The sequence below is a fragment of the Cavia porcellus genome, unplaced genomic scaffold (genome assembly GCF_034190915.1).
Source record: "Cavia porcellus strain 051 isolate PalLab524CR breed Dunkin Hartley unplaced genomic scaffold, mCavPor4.1 scaffold_13, whole genome shotgun sequence".
NCBI classification, from domain to species: domain Eukaryota; kingdom Metazoa; phylum Chordata; class Mammalia; order Rodentia; family Caviidae; genus Cavia; species Cavia porcellus.
This window is the reverse complement of record NW_026947496.1, coordinates 15,983,665-16,005,285: the sequence shown is the minus strand read 5'-3', so window position 1 is coordinate 16,005,285 and position 21,621 is coordinate 15,983,665. Positions and strand designations below refer to the sequence as shown.

Here is a 21,621-nt window from a genome sequence, read left to right as displayed (position 1 = left end):
CTGGGAGGATCCTCTAGGGCTTTCCTAATTTAAACACTAAGCGTAAACACAATTTAGACTCAAAGTCTCGGTGTGGAAACTGAGTTTGGAAACTGAGACTTCAGTCGATGAACTCTGGGATGATTTCATGACCATGAGAGCAACAGAGATAGCTCAAAGACTTGCTTCATACGGGGATCCAAGAAGGGTTTAAAAATTTAACCCGTGTCTTCTTGTCTTCTTCTTCCTTTTCTCCATGTCCCTTTGTTTCTTCCCTTCTTCACTCTCTTCCTCTCCTCTTTTCTTTGTAAGGGAGAGAGATGAGGTAAAGGTCCAGTTAGGAGCCCAGGAGACTCACTCGGGATTCGGGCTTGGCATTTTACACCTCTGTGCTTTCCCCTACAGGTGATCACCCCCGTGAGGACCGGCCACGGCTATGTGTACGAGTACCCATCCAGATACCAGACGGGCGTCTACGACATCCCTCCTTCCCACACCGCTCAGGGGGTAGGTGCAGGGGCACAGCCCCCAGGGAGGGCACGCTCAGTGCAGCCTTCCGGGAACCAGAGAGGAAAGCAAGTTCACAAACTATGTATATTTCATATGAGGCTTTGGCTAGGTCATCAGTCCAGAGGCCATTGAGCCAATTTTTTAAAATCATGTTTCCTGGATTTTTCTTATCGGGAAATCCTAGTGTTTTATCTGAGAAAGCTTCTGTTGCTTTATCGGCTTACCATTTTATTCCTGGAACTATAAAATTTAAATTACAATTTAAAGATCAGACAGGGTAGATACTCCACGTAAGGTCACTTTTACATTCAATCTAAGTCAAAGGGCACAAGATATATATTTTTTAAATTCCCTCAGTCCCTATGGCATGGAATGCTGCCAGAGATCAAGCATGTACGTAACCTGGTAAATAAAGGCAGACCTTTCCACTGTGGGTGACAAAAGCGTTTCTCTTAAGGTATATGACATCCCTCCATCATCTGTGAAGGGCGCTGCATTTTCGGTTCCAGTGGGAGAGCTAAAACCTCAAGGGGTGTATGACATCCCTCCTATGAAAGGGGTAAGTGTGCCACTGAGGGCAGCCACAAAAGGAGTGCGTGTGTGTGTGTGTGTGTGTGTGTGTCTGTGTGTGTGTCTGTGTGTGTCTGTGCATGTGTGTCGTCATTTGGAATAAAACAAGAAAGGCAAACCCAAAAGGGGAAAAACTAGTCTTGGTGAAAGAAGGAAGGACAGAGGGCAGGAGGGAAGGAGGGAGGGAGAGAGAGAGAGGAAGAATTTTAGGGATTCCAAGTTAGAGGCTCCTCTTAAAAATAGGGAGGTGAATAAGGGGAGCCAACTAGAAGAGAAGAGAATCAGCTCGGGCTGGCAAGTTCTAATACTTCTCCTGTTTAGGGAGGGCTTCAGACTTGGCCAATGTAAGAGTTAGCTCACTGGACGGATTCTGTTTCTTTTTGGGGGGATCCCCCCACTGGAAGTAAGGGTGTCTCCTCTTACAGATAAAGGGATGGTGTCTCCGAACACTTAGGTGACTTACATGGCTTCACACAGTTGGCTTGTGATGACCAGGGAGACCAGGGTGAGACCGCAGGGGTCCTGGCCCTAGGCCCAGTGGGTTAGTGCGTCCCCTGCCTCTCAGGAAGGATGCCCAAGAGGTGGTTAGGGACCGGCCTGGGACCCAGGGGCAAGCAGCTCGGCCAGGAGGGCTCTCTTGCCCTGGCTAGGGAGGGGAACCCGTGGCACCCTGGGTGCTGCCTGCTGTCGGAGCGGGGAGCCAGGAGGGGACCCTGGGCCACATTCACATGGCCTACTCAGTGTCCACATGCGCCCATGGGCCAGTGGAACAAGTAAGAGTTGTGTTTTTTGTTTACTTTTCAGATCTATGCCATCCCACCTTCTGCTTGCCGAGACGAGGTGGCACTTCGGGAAAAGGAGTATGATTTCCCTCCTCCAGTGAAACAGGCCGACAGGGCCGACATGAGACCCAAGGGGGTCTATGACATCCCCCCCACCAGCGCCAAGCCAGGGGCCAAGGACCTCCACACCAAGTACAGCTGTGACGGGCCGGGGGCTGCTGAGCCGGTGACACGAAGACACCTTTCCCTGCGCCACCCATCCCCGCCGCCGAAACAGCCAGTGGGTGCTCAGAATGACGCCTACGACATCCCCCGAGGAATTCAGTTTCTGGAGCCATCAGCAGAAGCCAGTGAGAAAGCAAATCCTGAGGAAAGAAATGGTGTTTACGATGTCCCTCTGCACAACCCCCCGGATTCTAAAGGCTCTCGGGACTTGGTAGATGGCATCAACCGCTTGTCTTTCTCCAGCACGGGGAGTACCAGGAGTAACATGTCCACATCGTCCACCTCCTCAAAGGAGTCCTCACTGTCAGTCTCCCCGCCTCAGGACCAAAGGCTCTTCCTGGATCCAGACTCCGCCATCGAGCGGCTCCACCGGCTCCAGCAGGCCCTGGAGACAGGCGTCTGCAGCCTGATGGCCCTGGTGACCACGGACTGGCGGTGCTATGGGTACATGGAGAGGCACATCAACGAGATCCGCACAGCCGTGGACAAGGTGGAGCTGTGCCTGCGGGAGTACCTGCACTTCGCCAAGGGAGCCGTGGCGAATGCCTCCTGCCTCCCGGAACTCGTGCTGCACAACAAAATGAAGAGGGAACTGCAGAGAGTGGAGGATTCCCACCAGATCCTGAGCCAAACCAGCCATGACTTAAACGAATGCAGCTGGTCCCTGAACATCCTGGCCGTCAACAAACCCCAAAACAAATGCGATGATCTGGACCGATTTGTGATGGTGGCCAAGACGGTGCCTGATGATGCCAAGCAACTGACCACCACCATCAATACCAACGCAGAAACCCTCTTCAGACCGGGCCCTGGCAGTTTGCATCTAAAGAATGGGCCTGAAAGCATCACGAACCCAACTGAGTACCCACACGCTGGCTCCCAGATGCAGCTGCTTCACCCGGGTGACTGCAAAGCCCAGGCCTACAACAAGCCAATGCCGCTCACCCTGGGCAAGGACCAGCCCCCTGACTGCAGCAGCAGCAGCGATGGCTCCGAGAGGAGCTGGATGGATGATTATGATTATGTCCACCTCCAGGTAAAGAACCAGACTCAGAGACTTCCCACACTCACACAGGAGGTGCACACAAGGCTCTTAGGCTGCAGAAAGCATGATTAATGTCGGTCCTGAGGCTGAGAATTTGGAAGTACCCTGAACACTAGAAAGAACAGTCACCTGAAAGCCTTGTCACCTTGGCTTGAGGCCATGCTCTGACAGTAATTGTGTAGCCAATGGATTAACTTCCTTGGGCCTTAATTTTCATTTGCAAAATGAATGAGCTACTAGGTTGGATTAGATCCCACTGATAAATTTCTAGCGAACGAGAGACTCACCAAGGTGGATAGCAGGTCCTCTGATGACCATACCAACTCCACTTCCATTTGGTTTTTATGACAGTTCTTTGTCATACTTTATTTGAAAGAAAGTTTCTATTGTACTTCTCCATATGTGGGGATTTTCTAAGGTCCTCTCTAGGTCTGTAGTGTGTGTGTGTGTGTGTGTGTGTGTGTGTGAGTGTGTGTGTGTGTGTGTGTGTGTGTGTGTGTGTATTTAATTATTCAGAGACATCTTGTCCCACCTCAGGCTTACTTAGGAGACAACTGAGCATTTTCCAGTTGGCTTAGAGCTAAACTTGCATCTGGGCTACTGTGCAATCACAGCCTGCCATCTACATGTGGAATTTCCACCAAGTTCCAAATTGACCTGGGACTCTGACAGCTTGCCTTTCCACTTTGAGAGCTGAAAGCACTCTGACAAGATTCATTACTTAGAATTTGGAGTGTGTTCTATCTTATTCTGTCATTCTTCTCTTTTGGTTGAAAGCCATGCACTAATTACACTGAAAACTGTTAAACTACCAGTGCTCCTGAGGAGAGGAGAGGAGAGGAGAGGAGAGGGGAGGGGAGAGGAGGGGAGGGGAGGGGAGGGGAGGGGAGGGGAGGGGAGGGGAGGGGAGGAGAGGGGAGGAGAGGAGCGGAGCAGGGTCAGCTTGGCCACATCTGGTGCTCAGGAAGGGTAAATTCGCCTCACTGGCCATCAAATTGGGACGGCCTAACTCCAGGAAGTACTAACTTGGAGTAGAGAGAGAGGTGATTCAAAGAAACTAGAAAGGCAATGTGGGCCACTGTTAGGAAAACATTTGGAAGTTTGTGAGTTCACATATAATTTATGACAAAAGAACCGCGAGAAACTGTACTTCTTAAAGTATCATTGGAAGCTCTCTGAAAATGGTAAGGTAGCTTAGAACCCATGCGGAAAGGAGCTTTAGTCTTCAGCCTCGACTTCCACAGTGACCCTGGACGGCTGGCTGAGAAACCTGTCCTCCTTGTGGGATTCACAGGGTCTAACGGGACGTGGGGGAAGTAGCCAAGGCGGGGCATGATGAGAGTGTGTATGCAGTTGTCAATGAAATTGTTAGCATAGGTGACTCACGGGCCTGATGTAATGTGTTCTTTATGTTGGAAAAATAACAGGGCAAAGAGGAGTTTGAGAGGCAACAGAAGGAGCTGTTGGAAAAAGAGAATATCATCAAACAGAGCAAGATGCAGCTGGAGCATCATCAGGTAAGCTCAACCAGAACAAAAACTCTCTGGTGGTGGAAAGGCTTCCAACTTAGTAGGGGAAATATAACTTCAAAAGACTATGATTCGGATCCTGCCAGCATAGGGTGTAAGAACAAAGAAAAGGTTTATGGCCTTGCTAATCCAGTTGGATGTACCTGGATTACATCCAAATGACACTTCTTTTCAGGCTAGGCCTGTTAATACATATTAGGGCTCCTCGGGTTAAGGCTTTTCATCTCAAGACAGAAGACCCACTGGAGCTCACCCAAGCAAATGAGTTTTATATTGAGGCCATAGTAAAGGAATTCAACAACAAAACATGAAGCTATGGTCGTGAGTTCGATCCCTGGTACCAATAAAAAAAACGAAAAAGACAAAAACAAAAAAAAAACCATGAAGCTATGACCTAGTTTGGAGAAAACTAGAACCAATATTCTCTCTCCTTATGCTTCCTTTGCTTCCCCCCTATCCTCTTCTCTTAAGTTCGCTCTCAGTATCTGCTCCATTCTCCCCTATTTTCTGACCTTTCCTCTCCACCACATTCATTTGGCTTTCCTTTAATTTTATAGAATCCGTGAAGGGCCACACACGGCCCTTCATATGATAGCATTTCAGCTGATGACCTGTTCCCTGCAGTGGTTCCCATTTTCTTGTAATTCTTTTCACACACAGAGTAACAAAATCCTGTGTCTTGCCTGTGTATGATTCAGTATAAGGGCAGGAAGATAGGAAATTGTCTCTTCAAAATATAATACTTATGGGGCTGGGGATTTAGCTCAGTGGCATAAGCGCCTGTCTTGCAAGCGTGCAGTCATGAGTTCAATCCCTGGTACTGATTTTAACAAAAAACATAACATTTACTAAGGGCTTTGAGCAGGATATATTAAATTCAAAAGTTGAATATAAGTGGGGTAGATAGTGAGGAGTATTGGGCATAAAAGGACACAAGGGTATAAAATACAGAAAAAAGGACTGAAGATTTACACGCCTTCTAAGATGAAGTGAAATGGAATGGTGTATAACAGTTTGAAATGGCTGCTATCTCTGGAAACCTGAGCTTTAATCCTTGCCTTCTGACCATTCAGTTATGTCACTTTAGTTGAGTCCTGTAACCTCCCTGAACCTCAGTTACTCCTCTAGAAAATGGAACAGCCGCGCCCCCATCTAATGAGAGGATACACTGATACACCTACTCATAAAACCATAAGCGATATGAAATATAATTCAATAGCTCAGTGCACAAGTGCCCACCTGGTAAGCGCTTGTCCTGAGTTCATTTCCCAGTACAAAAAAAAAAAAAAAAAAAAAAAAAGAAAGAAAAGAAAGAAATATAATTTATTATGAAATACCTTGGAATATCACCCTGGATCTTCTTGCATTTGCATGAGCATTTGGCCAGGTAGGGCAGTACGTTTTAGCAAACTTGCTGAAACCTTAGTGGTTCCTAAGAAGCAAGCAGGTTTTATAGAAAAGTCACACTGGCTGTGCATTTCTCTCAGGAGAAGCCAGGAGAGGAGATTCCTGCTCCAACCCAACCCTGCATCAGACTGAGAGGATTGACTGAGAACTAAAATCCAATCACAGATAATCCTTACCTACAAAGAGAGGTCTCCTGAGTCCTGGTAGAATTATTATAACTGCAGCTTAAATAATATTCCAGCTGGGGACAGTGAAGAGAGAAGCAAGAAGCTAACACACATGACTCTGTGTGGGTCGTTTCTTTTAGCAGCTGGGGAGAGAGACTAACCATTGTGATGCACTACTAGCATTCAGAGTTCCTCAGCTGTGGTCTTTTCTCTAAGAACACGTATATGTACATGCATTCGCCTTCCATACTGCTGGTTGTAAAGAATCCACCCATCTTGCCAGATAGAGTAGGAGAAATAGGAAAACGCCATGAATTGCATATTTCATCTAAACATCTTGGAGAATTATGTCTTTCTCCCCCAAAAAGGAGCAAACTGTTGGTAATTTATTTGACTAAAAGATCACAACATTTGGCTTTCATTGGCACCATTCAACATTTAATAAACATTTACATACAGCCAGCCCTATACCAAACACTGTTTTAGCACTGTGTAAGTATTGATTCATTTACCCTCCAGAAAGGCCTGGGTGCCAAGACTGAGGTCCAAACTCTGTGCTGCATCCAGGCAGGAGCCAGAGAAGACCAGAGGTCTAAATATAGGAGGTCTGCACTGGGGGATTCCTGGGGGTTCATCTTCCCCAGCATCTGCATCGTACAGTGTGGGAAGCAAGGTGGCTTGACCAAGGCCTGACAGCCAATAAGCGTCTGACACAAACCAGGGGTGAAAACCAGTGTCTTCAATTCTACCCCCAGGTTCATTTCCATTAACACACTGCTGGCTCTTGATTCACCCTACTTTTGTCTTCCTTTCAGCTGAGTCAGTTCCAGCTGCTGGAACAAGAGATTACAAAGCCTGTGGAGAACGACATGTCCAAGTGGAAGCCCTCTCAGAACCTCCCAACCACAAACAGCAGCGTGGGGGCTCAGGACAGGCAGCTGCTCTGCTTCTACTATGACCAGTGTGAGACCCACTTCATCTCCCTCCTCAACGCCATCGACGCCCTCTTCAGCTGTGTCAGCTCAGCCCAGCCTCCCCGGATCTTTGTGGCCCACAGCAAGTTCGTCATCCTCAGTGCCCACAAACTGGTGTTCATTGGAGACACGCTGACAAGGCAGGTGGCTGCGCAGGACATTCGCAACAAAGTCATGAACTCCAGCAACCAGCTCTGTGAACAGCTCAAGACTATAGTGATGGCGACCAAGATGGCCGCCCTGCATTACCCCAGCACCACAGCCCTGCAGGAGATGGTCCACCAGGTGACAGACCTGTCCAGGAACGCTCAGCTCTTCAAGCGCTCTCTGTTAGAGATGGCGACATTCTGAGGGGAAGAGAAGGAAGGGAGGGACTGTGTGAATGATCACTTCAGGAAAACTGGAAGAACGATCTGGTTTTTGTAAATGTTATCTATTTTTGTAGATATTTTATACGAAGATGAAATATTTTAACATTTTATGAGTTAGACAACTTTCAGAAATTCAGGGAAGCTAGAGAGGGAAATCTTTTTCTTTTTTCCCTCTGTGGTTTCTACGTATGCATATGAGTATCTAAGACATAAGCTGTACAGAAATGTGTCCGTGTGTGTGGATGACTGTATTCATGGGGGTTTTTGGTAGATGTTTGTGTCATACATTCCATTTAAGAAACATGAGCTAAGAAGCACCTTAGTAAGCACCTCCTAATGCTGCATTTTGAGTTTTAAAAAATTCTTCTTGTTTAGAATACATTTCAGCTGGTTGTTAATATTGCTTTACCTGTAGTAGTAAAGACTCAGCCCAGCACACACAAATCTGAGAAATATGGCATATTTACAAGTGTTCATCTCCCACACAATGAAGCATTGTACACCTTATTCTTGTTTTAAACCTCTTTCAAAACTGACTGCCTAGAACACATTGCAGCAAATCACCCACTTCTGGTTGGAGAGCTCTCTTGGATGGCGAGTTTCAGAAAGCATACATTAACCCAGACCCATGTACCAAGAGACCATGTCTACAGTTGGGATTGGCTATTTCAATGCTGAGAGGTAGCTACAGTAAAGGGTAATATTTGTTTCCCTAAGGCTAGCCAATCTTCTGCATTTATGAGGGATTCAGCCATCAGGTTTTCCAAAGGATATTTACAGCATTGTAAAAAAAATAAATTCATTTGTAAGCAAGAATTCATGAAGACAGATCAGAATGTCCTTTCCACAAAAACAAGGAATGCTTCTATCTGCCAGTTGTAAGTAGATGCCTTTCTGACTCTTCACATTCAGTACATACTTCTATCCCGTTACCAGGGAAACCGGCCAGGTCCCTGGTCACTGACCTTCAGCCACCTGGCCGTATCCTGGTCTTTTCGCTTGGTCTTGCACCCTCTTTGAAACTCACATATGCAGATCTGATTCTCAGAGCAGCTTCAGGGGTCCCTCTGATCCTCACAACTCTGTGGCTAGTGTCCTTGTGATTAAGACCCACCCTGTCTCACAGTTAGTCCCAGCATCTGTCCCATACCCCGTCTTCTCTCAGCTGCCAGTGTGGACCTGACACAGCCATCAGATTCGTCATGGGCAGATGAAATACTCCCATCAGGCCTCTCCAAGAAGCCCTGCTCTCTATAAGCTTTTAGACCACAGTACTCTGGTCTTGTTGGAAACATGTTTTCATTTGCAATATTTGCAGGATATTCTTTGGCCAAATTAGCTTACTTGGTTGAACCACCAAATCATTGGACCAGGAAAGGATTTAAGAAAAATGCATGTCTCTGAGGTGATGTAAAGACGTAAGTGGAAACTATAGAAGGTGCTTTTCAAAACAACCACTATTATCATTTTCAAAGTTGAACACTACCAAAAGAAGATTTAAAAGCGTTTTGTTATGTCACAAATAAACGTGTGTGGAAGAGGGGAGTTGCTGAACACCAGTAACACTTGAAGACATTAAAAATCTGCCCTTGTAGATTTCATTGTATGGTGTATATTTCCTAGAAGATAACAGACTTATTCTAAGCTATGAGGTGATATTTCACATCTTCAAAGGCAGAATGTTCCATCTGTATCATTTTGCCATCTTGTATGTAGAGACTATTTTTAAACCATTAAAATTTTAGATCTCTTTTTATAGCCACTGGGTTTTCTTTCCCATATTTCTGGCTTTGTCATAGAATTAGATATTGGTTTATTTTGGCACTCCTAATATAGAAAGGTTTACATTATGATCATCCTATCAACTCTATAGATCTGGATTTTTTTTTCATTGAGGGTGTGTGTGTGTGTGTGTGTGTGCGCGTGCGTGTGACTTCAGTGTGCCTTTGCATTTGGAAAAAATTCTGCAACTTGTGGACATTACCAAATTTAAATGTATGGAACAAGGCTTCTCTTCATCAGAAATTCTACATATTTAATAATGGGTAGTATGATTTCTGATCTTGTTATATGGCTTTTACTGGTCACATTACAGGATCAAAGGAAACTGTTGTATTCACTTTGAAATAGACGAAATAAGTCAAAGCAAAACCTATTTGAAGAAGAAAAATTAATGATTTTTGGCAATCTCAAGGCACTTCAACGGGAAAATGGATTGTCTGGAAAAAGTGGAGATAAAGCAACCAGATTTCACTATTAAAAAAATGATTACCTCACACTCAACATTCAAAAATTAACTCAAATGGATCATAGACCTAAATGTAGAACTTAGAACTCTAAAGCTTCTCAAAGAAAATACAGAAGTCTTTTTTTTTTTCCTTTTCTTTTTTGGTTTTTTTGAATCAGGGTCTCACTATGTAAATAAGGCTGGCCTTGAACTCACTTTGTTGCCCAAGCTGGCCTCACACTTGTGACGATCCTCCTGCCTCAGCCTCCCAAGTGCTGGAATTACAGGCATGTGCTACCACACGCAGCTTATATAAATCTTTATGCTGCTAAGCAGACAAAAGTTCTATAAATAGAGCACAAAGAAAACATGAATCACAAATCAAGTGATCAATTGAACTTCAAAATTTTAAAATTTAGTCTTCTAAGGAGAACACTAAGGAAACAAAATTAAAGTTACAGGCCAATGCAAACATCTATACTATATGTAATAGCCAGGGACTTCTATGAGAACAAAATGAAGAACTATATTTAACGAGGCAAAAATGTTGAGCAGAAATATCACAAAAGAAGACATATGAATCGAAGAAAGCAAGTGAAATAAAAATTGTACCAAGTAGAGCTACTAAAGACAAGTCATACCAAACACTGGCAAAAAACAAAAAAGAAGAAGTAAATGTAGCTCTCACTGCTGGTAAGAAAATAAAATTACACAAATGCTTTGAAAAGCAAGTTGGCAATTTCTTAAAAAATTAAATCTATGCCTATCACATGACCTAGAAGTGCCTTTCTAGGAATTTACCCAAGAGAAATAAAAGCATACATTCATACAAGATTTATATCAGGATATTTATTATAGCTCTATAGTAGTGAAAGCACAAAGCAGCCAAAGATTTACATAAATGGAAATATAAAATACAGATTTGGTGACGGATTTACAGGTGTGTGCGTGTTCAAATGCAAATTGTATGTTTTAAATATGTAAATTTATTCATTATCACTTTTTAAAACAAATGATCTAGATAACGCCATTGAAAGTTAGAGATTCTCAGACTGCATTTTAAAAGGCAAGACTAAAGCATCTGCTATCTAACAGATAACCAAATTAAATTAAAATCCATATAAGTTTACAGCAAAGGGCCAGAAATACATATATAATGCACATTCTAATAATTACAAATACAGCCAAAGTGAGCGCATCTCAGTAATCCCAGCACTTGTAGCTTGAGGCAGGAGCACTGCCACAAGTTCAGGACCAGCCTGGGCTATGTAGGGCGTTTAAATCCAACCTGAACAACATAGTAAAACCCTCTCTCAAACCCCACCCCAAAAGGTGTAGCCACATTATTAACCGCATAGAATTCAGAATAGGGGCAAAAAGGTGTGTTGCACAATTGTAGCATCGATTCATAAAGAAGACAAACGTACATGTACACAGGCGTGAAGTCTAAAAGTACAAGAATCAAGAACTAATATAACTGAAAGGAAAATGGAGAATCTGTAATGACACAGACTTCGATACCTGCCCCCTGAAGTTACTAGAACAAGAAAATTTTACGAATCAGTAATAAGTGGCAAGAATGGAGGACTTCTACCCTGCTACTGGGGAAATAAAATGCACAAGATAAAGTGATAAATTTCAGAAACAGCTTAACAATCCATATACTTCCCATATAACCTTAACTGTTTTCTTCATAGTCGGAGTAAAATGGAAAGAGTCCAAACGTCATCAACCAGTGAGCAGATCCATGAATTGTGGTGTACCCATTCGATGGAACCCTGTTCAGGAGTAGAGAGGAGGGCGTGTATTACACACATCACAGCATATGTAGGTCATATGCTTGCCCATGCTGAGCAAAAGAAAGCAAACAAAGAGCACATATGTACAAAGCCCTAGAAGACACAAATCTAGTTCAGAGTGACAATTCAGATCCATGATTTCAGAGACCAGCGTAGAGGGATGGAGGATTTCCCGAGAAAGAGCACAAAGAACTTCTTCATGAGATGAATGTGTTTACACCAGTGCTGTCCCGCATTGCAGAATCTTTGCAGTCATGGAGTCATGCCTTATACTGCATACTGCGCAGTATGGTAGACAATCTCACGCCAATTATCAAACATTTGAAATGCAACTGGTACAGCTGAGGAACTGCTTCTCATTTTAGTTGACTGAATTTAATGAATCAAATGTAATTAGGGGCTACCACATGGGATACAGTATCTATTGATAATTATAATCATTATATGAATGCACAAATTTGTCAAACTTTGTCATAATTGAGGCTTAAAATAGATGCACTTTCTTGCATTTAAGCTTTATCTGAATAACCTTTAGTTTAAAAAGAAGTAAAGCATTTCCTGACTAACTTTAATGATCCATTGTCTTCAAGTCAATATTATCATCAATATGTAGAAACCTTGGAAAGCCCATAGGAAAAAAATCCAGTTGCAAAGTTCAGCTTTCTAAATCTGCAATAGGCTACAGTTTTCCAGTCAATACTGAGTTCTTTCATGAACTCCAGAAGACAAAAGAGGTTTCCCCAATCCCTTGTCAATAAAAGTCTAAGCTCTGGGATGACACCCCATAAACCACTTCTTAATATCCACTTATTCTTGTTTGTTGTTGTTGTGTTTTAAGGAATTATGGCAAAACCAATGTTATTACTCAACGGAGGATGTGAAAACTTCATATTCATTCATTTATTCATTGAAACTGTCCCGGCCTGGAAGACCCGAGCAGGTGAACCTGCCCTGCCTGACAATCAGGCCCCAGCTGTCCCCGCCAATAAAGCCACCACCGCCCTGAATCCAGCCTCACAACCAGCCATGTGCAGGCACCCAAGGGACAGAAAAGAAAGGCAATACCTGGTCCCTGCCTTCCTTTGTTTGAAACACAAAGTAAACACAGCCTTTAAATAATACAAGGAGGGTATAGGCAAACATCTACATAAACACTGGAGGCAAAGGCTTGGAGAGGGCGCAAGAAAAATCAAAGTGCTTGGGGCTGGTTAGAAAGAGCCACATGCAAAGGGCGGGTCTGAAGAGATGGCTCCCAGAGGAAGGGCCACCTGGATGGAGGTGGGAAACGTCAAAGGCTGGCAAAGGCTGGTGGCCAGGAACAGGCACAGCCACCGAAGCGGGTGGGAGATGGGGTGACCAGGTGGGGTGTTGTTGGCAAGAACTACCACGCCCAGCTCTGAGCCGTCACGGAGACTTGCTTGACTCAGAAGAGGAATAGCAAGTACCTGATGGCTCGGTGGAATTGAGCACTTAGACACACAGCACCATCACAGCCTCTGAAGGAAGGAGAGAGGAGAGCGAGCAGGAGGAAGGGCCCAGCTGGGGAAAGGAGGTAATAAAGACAGAGAGGACTGCAGGAGGAGGGAAGGAGGAGGATGGATAAAGGGAGGGCACAGAGGGCTAGGGAAGAGAGGAGGGGAGAGGGGGAGAGGCGGGGGGAAGAGGCAAGAAAGACCCCTGCCCAAAGTGATGGCAAGGAGTCCATAAACCAATACCAGACTGCACAAACCTTGGCCTCCGGGCAGTCAGCGAAATACAGACAATGAGACCAGTTCGGTGACTCACAAAAGTCTTCAGAAAATGCAAGCCAACCATCCCTAGCAGAGAGCTCACAGAGAGCTCTTCGGGGATCTCTGTAGGGGTCCCTATGACGCCGCATAAATACACATGGGTACACACGGTGGGACCCCAGACCTGTTGCTGGGAACATTCGTCCCATCCACCAGCTGTGTCCCTGCTTACTGTGAGGGTATCTTTCAACAAAAAGAAACAAACTACAACCTTGAAAAGGTTCTCATGAGTAGAGACCAGTATGCAGAGAACAAATCTCTAAAAGGAACACTGAAAGAAAATTCAGCGGGCTGACTTTTATCCCTGCCTATTACTGCTTCTCTGAAACAGCTTCCTCTACAGCCTAGGGGGAGGAAAAAAATTCACCTGCATACCTTACCGCATGATTTGAGGCGTCTCCCAATTACAGTGAAAGAAAACAAGCTTAATGGAAAGGGCATCTTATTTTGTCTCCTCCCAGACAATTTTCCTGAGAGACAGTCAGCAAAGAATGATGTTAAATGGAAACACACCCCTAATTTTCTCTGCCTGCTTAGCGGGCAGGACTCCGCACACACCAGACGCGTCCATCCCTCCCTGCAGAGTCATCCTCCCCAAAGCAGCTTTATGCCCCGGGCAGTGTGAAGACCTGGGTTTCTTCAGAATCATCTGGGCGCCTTGTGACTTAAATCTCTGTGAAAGGGTTGAAGTCTCCATGAACAGCGGTGACAAATGGGATAGTTTAAAATGCTGACCAGAGAAGCAACTGATTTCAGCGTCTTGTGCACAGTATTGAAAAGCCAAGACAAAGATCTGGTGTGGACAGTACTTAGGAGGATGTGAAAAGGTAAATCAATGACTGGGTTAAAGTGACCCTTAACTTCAGGCAAGTATTTGTGTCTTCCCAATTGGACTGAAAAATGCAATGAATGTTAATCTCTTTTTAAAAATGCAGTAAAACACACATTGCTATTAATCCCCCTTAAAACATCCCCTGTCTCTCCCAACACTTACGCCCTCAGTCTTTCTGAAGCAGTTCTGCAAGCCTTCTTTCGTGTCTTTGGTTGCACTGCTGTGGCTGCCTTGATGTTCTGAACCAATTAAAGACTTTCTTCTCATGGTTAGAAGTCACACAGTGCAGATGCAGATCCGGTGGAGAAGGCCCACACAGTCTAATGTTCTAACCAGCTATCGTTGAATGACACGGGGAAGCAGCAGTCACTGTATTTTTATCACACCTCTTAATGACACTTAAGAACTGCTTCTTAAAGTGGGAAGAATGGTGGGAGAGCCGTGTTAGAAGCAAGAGGAAGCCTTTCCAGGGGAATAACAGTAATGTTGTTTTCCTGCAATATTATTTTTTGGTTTAAATTTATAGCATATTTTTTCATTGGCCTTTGTATCACCAGAAAGTTTGTTTTTTTGTTTTATGTTTGGTACCAGGGATCAAACTCATGACTTCCCATTTGCCAGGTAGGCATTTATGCCATTGAGCTATTTCCTGGGCCCAAGAGTTTAAGACTTGACAATAGACATCTTAGTTGAATAACAGATCTCCCAATTCTGTTTGCAAAAGAAAAATCAAGAAGCAAGAAAACAAAAAGTCTCCCAGGATCACTGTGTGGAGCCCTAACCAAGGTTTCTCTCAAGACCTCAGGACAGACAGGTCATACAGAGGAACATCTAGAAAAAAGCTACCATGTCCTCTGTTCCTTGCGAGGACAGCTGAAGGTCTGGCCCTTTGCCCATTCCCAAAGGCTGCCCTTGCTGGAGGGGCTTTCCCCCACACAGTCTTTGATTTCCCCGTCAGTGCGAATGACCAGCACCTGACATCTAGTAACAAGGTCTCTGAGTATCAACTCGGAGGTTTTGAACCTTTTGCCTTAGTACAGCTGTTTACTCTGAGCCTTCCAGGGGCTTCCTCCCACAGCACTCCTGTGTGTTCTGGGGGGAAACATAAAGCTGAGGAGGACAATGTGGCTTTGGTAACTGATGTGTGCCACCAAGCTGCCTGGAAAACAAGGACCGTAAGAGTTCCAATATTCATTGAGTGTATAAAGAAATATGGGCTCTGCCTCTTCTTGTGAAAAGTCACGCTGTTCGTAGCAGAAGAGCTGGGCCCAGAGGACTGCACATCAAAGCTGATTTCTCTTCTGTGTGCAGTTCCTCACCTTGATGTTTGGTGAAACAAAGTTCTGTCATTGCCTCTTTCTCCCTCCCTCCATCAATCTCTCCTTGAAACTCCTCCCAGCCTTGGGTGTGAAGCCAGCCACTGTCATCTCCCCACAGGGAAGGGAAGTCCTCTGCTAAAATCTGGGCTCAGACATGTTTTACTATATTTGATCCTCAAAGACAGCTGCAAGATGTTTTCTCCCAGGAGCACCTCGTCCTCTTTATATTGTTCACAGACTCAATTATTTCCACAGTTCTGGTGGCAGAATTCATTCATGAAGCAAGGCACCACTGTACTTACAGAAATGCAAGCTGAACTAATCCAAGCTGGGAAATACCCAATCCCCATATCTTAGTTATTTTTTCTCTCATTGCTGAGACCAAATACCCAACACTCAAAGTTAAAGGGAAAAAGGTTTATTGAACTCACAGTTTGTAGAGGTTTCAGTCCATAATCGCTTGTTTCCAAGCCTGGGTGGCATGGCAGGAGACAGACAGTTTGTGGTGGGCAAAAGGTATCAAAGCAACAAGGGACCACAGCTCTTTCTATCCTTTATGTCTTATCCAGGCCATTTAGAGTGGACAACGCTCACACCTTTACTCCTAGCGCCTTTGATTCTAGCATCGCACCATGAGTCATCCCAGCATCACACACTTCTGCCACCTCTGCAAGAGCCCCATCTATGACCACTTGAGGCTTTGGGGGAGCATCTATAATAAGGTATAACACCCCAAATGCTCTCTCTGGGACAATGCCTAAGCCCTAACCAAGGTTTCTCTCAAGACCTCAGGAAGCCTTCAAATTAGAAGCCAGAGAGGGAGGGAGCGCGTCCCCTGGCTCCATCAAAGATCTTGAAACTGAAGGATTTCTGAAAGAAAAAAAGTCAACTGAGTCTTTACAGATGCTAGCCAAAAAGGGACCAGGGCCTAGAACAAGTTTCAACAGCTTTCAACAAGCAGGATAGACAGTGGGTTGGAAAATGTTCATCAGACCTTAAACTAAGTATTTTACAATCAAAGTTTCAGGAAGGTTCAAACTGAACCTATATTAGCCATAGATAAAAGGACAGTGAGGGGCAGGGCTAACTTTGGAAGAGGAGGAGAGCCCATGAGGAGAAGTACTTGCTGCCTCTGCTTGGATTGGGATTAACAGTCTGGAAGTAGCAGGGCCTGTATCTCAGGGATACAGCGTTGTCTAGTATGCATGAGGCTCTGGGTTCAACTTCCAGCACTGCAAAACAAAATGTGAACAATCCAGAAACTTTATATGTAAACAGAGCATAGTAGTCCTGATGGGAATTCAATCCAAGGTTTCTACACACATCAAGTGTAAAGGTTAATACACTGTGTCAACAAGTTTAACTAAGTGACTCAGCAGGAGGTCAGGGCCTCACTTTGTAAATATCCGAGTCTGTGCAAGAGGAGGGCGGGGAGTACTGTGGGTGTAAAGGGCTGACCCAGGGCAGGTAGCCTACACACAATGTAAGGGAGGGAAAGAGCCTGGCTCTTCCCCCTTTTTTGGCACTTGCTGCTTTTGCTGTCTTCTGTCACCTTGAATTGTTGCCCCCTGCCATGCCACTCTACTTTGGAGCCATTTGACCAAACATCTACACACTGTAAGATAGATAAACCTTTTCCTCTTTAACTTTGGATATTAGGTATTTTCTTTCTCTTTTTTTAATTTAAAGAGAAAGAAACAAAAAAATACATGGATATAAAAAAGGGTAGAAATAAGACAGAATTACAGAAAAATAAATGGTAAGAAATCGCCAGTTGATAAGTTATTGTCATATTGTCATCTTAGAAATAGCTGTTCAGGTTACAAAATTAAAGTATGTAAAATGACATTCAAATAGTGACACTGCCAACAGTTCTGCTCAATGATCTAACAAAAACTTAGTAATATGGTTATCAGTCCTACATACTTGTTTTTTATCTTAAAAAGGGTTAGATTAAACATATCAAAACAGAACAAAACAGTTCAAAAAAAAAAAAAAACCAATTTAAAGAAATACAGATTTCAAAGCAAGTCCACTGGAGATCTTCACTGTTTATCTAATTGTCTCTAGTTTCTTCCAAATAGTTGTCCCCATCTTCACGCACATTTAATACATACTGCATATTATAGAACTAATCAAATCATTACAGGATGATGAAGGTTTTTTAGGTTTTCAAGATCTGACATTGGGGAAGACAATAAAATAACTACCATAGTGTCTCTCATTCTCTTCGTAGTAGGTGTCCTTATCTTTACATATGCCGATATTAGGCATTTTCCCCAGAAAACTAAATAACACAAATTGGCCCCCGTAATGAGAGACACAAATGAGATCCCTACACAGTCACAGTGTTACCTACTCACATAGTATTTCGCTTCCTCACTCAACCATGAGGAAATATCAGACAAACACAAAATGAAGAATGTTTGCTCTGTGTTTGAAAAGCAGGGGAAAACATACTCTGCAGAACTGTCATTGTTAGAAAAGATAAAGGAAGGTTGCAGAAATGTTTCTGATTACAGCAGACCAGGAAGACACGACAACTGCTTACAAATACTTGGCGCTGGTCTGGATCCCATCTCAGAGGAAATAAAAAAGGGCAACACTGGGTCAACTGCCAAAATGGAAATACAGATGGTAAATTAAGGGAATTAAATTAATGCTCAGTGCATCCACATTGGTAAATACTCTGTGGTCTGTGAGAGATTATTCCTATCGTAAGAATATATGCCTCCAAGTATTCTTGGGTAACAAGGACTGTGTGTTTTACTAAAACCATTTCACATGTGTTAACTTGGAAGTGACTCTCTGTAAAAGGTGCATGCTATTCTTACTCTTACAACTTTCCTGAAATTTTACTTTCCTGAAAGTTAAAACAATAACATTTCAGTCTTACCTATAAAAATCAGAGTGGGGTGCAAAGCAACTAGAAAATCATAAACAGTCTTCTTATAGCAATAACTTCTGTCTAACGTCATAGTAAAATGTCTTCTTACATATCAAATACCTGGAAAAGCATAGGTAAAAACTTGCTACCTTTGGCTTCCATTATAATTTCTCCTGGAAGAGAACAGAGTGTGGCAACTATTAGTGCTTTTGCAAAACTCCTGAAGTCTTCTGCCAGAAGACCCTTTTTGTTGGCAAGGCCTGAGCAAGCACTGTGTTCAAGCACCTTGGGATAAGCTGCAGGGCTCCTCAGGAAACCTCTTGATTGTTCCCTGTATTCCCAGGAGAAGACCACCAAATACATCCAGGTGAATGACACATCAAGCTGACCACGTCATGCTGATTGATGGTGGTGAATGTTCAGAGTTTTTCTCAAAGATCTTCAGCCCAACTCTCTCTCTAGCTGTGCTAAGCTTTATCCTGATCAAGCTGGTCTCCAGAGGGTTATGTACCTGAAACCCACCACATTGACCTCAATGGCTCCGTTTCTCACACAAGCCAGTCGCCCCTCCCTACCTTCGCATCCGCTGTCCCCTTGCCCTGACAGTCCCCTTCTGAATTCTCAGGGCCAGACTTCTTCCTGGCCCTCAGAGCTCTGCAGCTTTCACCTCCCAAACCAAAGTCCTCTGCTGGCCACCTTCTAGTACATTCATCTTTCAGAATGCCCACTGCCCCTTGCCAGCCCCTGGCAGACAGTACTGTACTCTCTGTTCCTGTGAACTTAACTAATCTTAGGTACCTCATTGTATTTTTCCTATTATATGTGCGTGTGTCACTTAGCATAGGGTCCTCAAGTTTCATCCAGGTCATAACCTGGATCAGAATTTTCTTTCCAAGGCTAAATAATATTGCACTGTGTGAAGGGGCCATATTTTGTTTATCCATTCATTCACTGATAGATATTTGGGTTGCTTCCATCTCTCAGCTATTGTTGGATGGAACAGTTTTGCATCTAAGTGCATCCTTCTGTCCATCGGAGGGACATCTGCCCAAGCAAGGGCATCAGTTAGCATCCACCTCTCTCTTTCACAAGCCCGGGAGGAAATCGTACAACCATGCAGCCTGTGTCTCTCATGGTCTCCATGCTCAGCTGACCCAAGCATCACTTGGCCATCTCTGGTCAGTTCGCCGTTTGTATGCAGAGAGCTCCAGCCTTCCTGCTTGCTCACACTCCCCGCATATGCCACTCCATCAGCATCTGGCAGGCAACCTCTATTGTGTGGTCTGGCCTCACAAATGGTATTATCATCCACCTTCTGGTGAAGCCAGAAGCCAAAGTCATTTTACACATTGCCAAAGCTTCCCACTTGTCACTAGTCCCACAGCAGATCCCTTACTGCAGTGACATCATTGTCAGCCAGGCAATCGCAGGGCCTCCTGATTGACCTCCCTGATTCCATACCCTTTCCAACGTGACCATGCCACCCCTCGGGGTACCTGCAGTGCCTCTCGGGTGTGGCACACACACCTCTGACTGCCCGGGGCCTGTCTCCTGCCCACACTGGCTTTGGCTTGGCCTGCATCTCCCCCTCACACACCAAGCTGCTTCCTACTTTCCTAACTTTGCTCCATTTTCCTCACTGGCCTAATCCTTCTTGAGCATTCATGAGTCACCTCATGCCTCTGTCTAAGTCCTAACCTGGGTGCTTTGCTCCTGAACCATCTCCCCAAATCTGGAGCACCTGTTTCACGTTGTTCATTCCATTCTTGGAGAAATCATTTCTTCCCCCCAGATTCCCACATTCATTTTAGGTCCTTTACACATGACCTCAGGGCAGGTGCAAACACTGTTCCACAGCCATCCCCCACCACTGTTAGAAATCTGACAGTGATATAGAGACATCTTATAATGTAATAAATCGTGCATAGTGTAACTTCTCAAAAGCCCCAGTGTTAACTCTGAAGAGCATATCAACAAATGCAGATAGAGAAATGTTTAAATTGTGAATTACAGATACAAAAGGAACCATAAACAATTTAAACTAGTGCAGACCAGCCCTGGTGTGGCCTCCGTTCGGTACAAGAATTCATAGACAAGAGCTGAGTCACAGAACGACAATGAATGGTCATTCAGTTCTGTGGCAGGAACCAAAAATGCCAAGGTCACAGACAGATGATTTTTACGGCCCTGTTTTCTGTAGCTTATGAAAAATTAGCCTCTCCATCTGAAGCTTTCTTTGTCTCCGCTCAGCTTTCATTTCGGAAATTCTGAACAAGTTCTCTTCAATTAACATGAATTGCTTTTCCACATTATAAAAAAAAATTCAAGTCTTTTGGAAAAAGTTGGTAGAACTCAGTGAACTGGCTGGCCAGAAAGGAATGAGGGCTGACAAACAGTTTTAAGAAGAAAGTTTTTGAAATAGTGGGGTGAGATTTTACATTTTTAAAAAGATGTTCCTCAGGGCACACACTTTTTTTGAATTAGCAGTTTTAGAAGATGGAATTTGAAACAGGCACCAGTAGGAACAATGGAAGAGAAACCGTCACCATCCACATATCCTGATTTTCATAGAAATATATTTCTAATTTATGAGAAGTACCAGAGCCTTCTTTTCTCTTTCATCTAACTAACCACATGTTTTACTGTGAATTCACTCACCGATTCTTTGACTAGAAAAACATAATACAGTGCCACATTTGGAACTTGAAAATAATGTTTCTTGGTCTGCTAAGAAAGCATCTATCTTCATATTCATATTGAAATCTGGAAAAAACATCCCACAAAACACTGGAAATAAAGAACTAAATAAATTTTAACTAAAAAGTTGGAAAACAATGAAATAAATCAAACTGAAGTAGAATGGATTAGTAAAGATAAGAGTAAAAAAATAAATTTTAAAAGCAAACAGAAAATAGAAAAGATGGGTAAAGCCAAGATTTTTCCTTTTAAAAGTCCAAGAAAAAGATAAAGTTCTGGCAAGTGTATGCATGAGGAAAAAAGAAAAAAGAATGTGAATACATAATATTAGGTAAGCTAGGGTCATACCACATAGAAAAGACTAGTACATAAAACTCAATATTAATATATTTTAAAATCTGGTTGAAATAGGATGTTACTAGAAAATTTAGTAATCAGTCCAAACTCAGAAAGAAATAGAGAGCTACATGAAAAATAACCCTTACAGGAAAAAAACTTAAAATGTTTTCAA

At 43.7% G+C, this 21,621-nt stretch overlaps 1 protein-coding gene across 2 annotated transcripts in view; it reads left to right on the top strand.

Annotated features, from left to right (window-relative positions):
• The window catches only part of Nedd9 (neural precursor cell expressed, developmentally down-regulated 9), a 171,799-nt gene extending 162,482 nt beyond the window's left edge, over positions 1–9,317 (top strand). For both annotated transcript variants that reach the window (XM_063259879.1, XM_013151353.3), the window contains 5 exons: positions 385–486; positions 947–1,048; positions 1,864–3,102; positions 4,539–4,628; positions 7,030–9,317. In XM_063259879.1, the coding sequence (XP_063115949.1) occupies positions 385–486; positions 947–1,048; positions 1,864–3,102; positions 4,539–4,628; positions 7,030–7,539 (2,043 nt within the window). In that variant the 3' untranslated portion in view covers positions 7,540–9,317. The remainder of the gene's footprint in view (positions 1–384; positions 487–946; positions 1,049–1,863; positions 3,103–4,538; positions 4,629–7,029) is intronic.
• Positions 9,318–21,621: the final 12,304 nt, after the last annotated feature.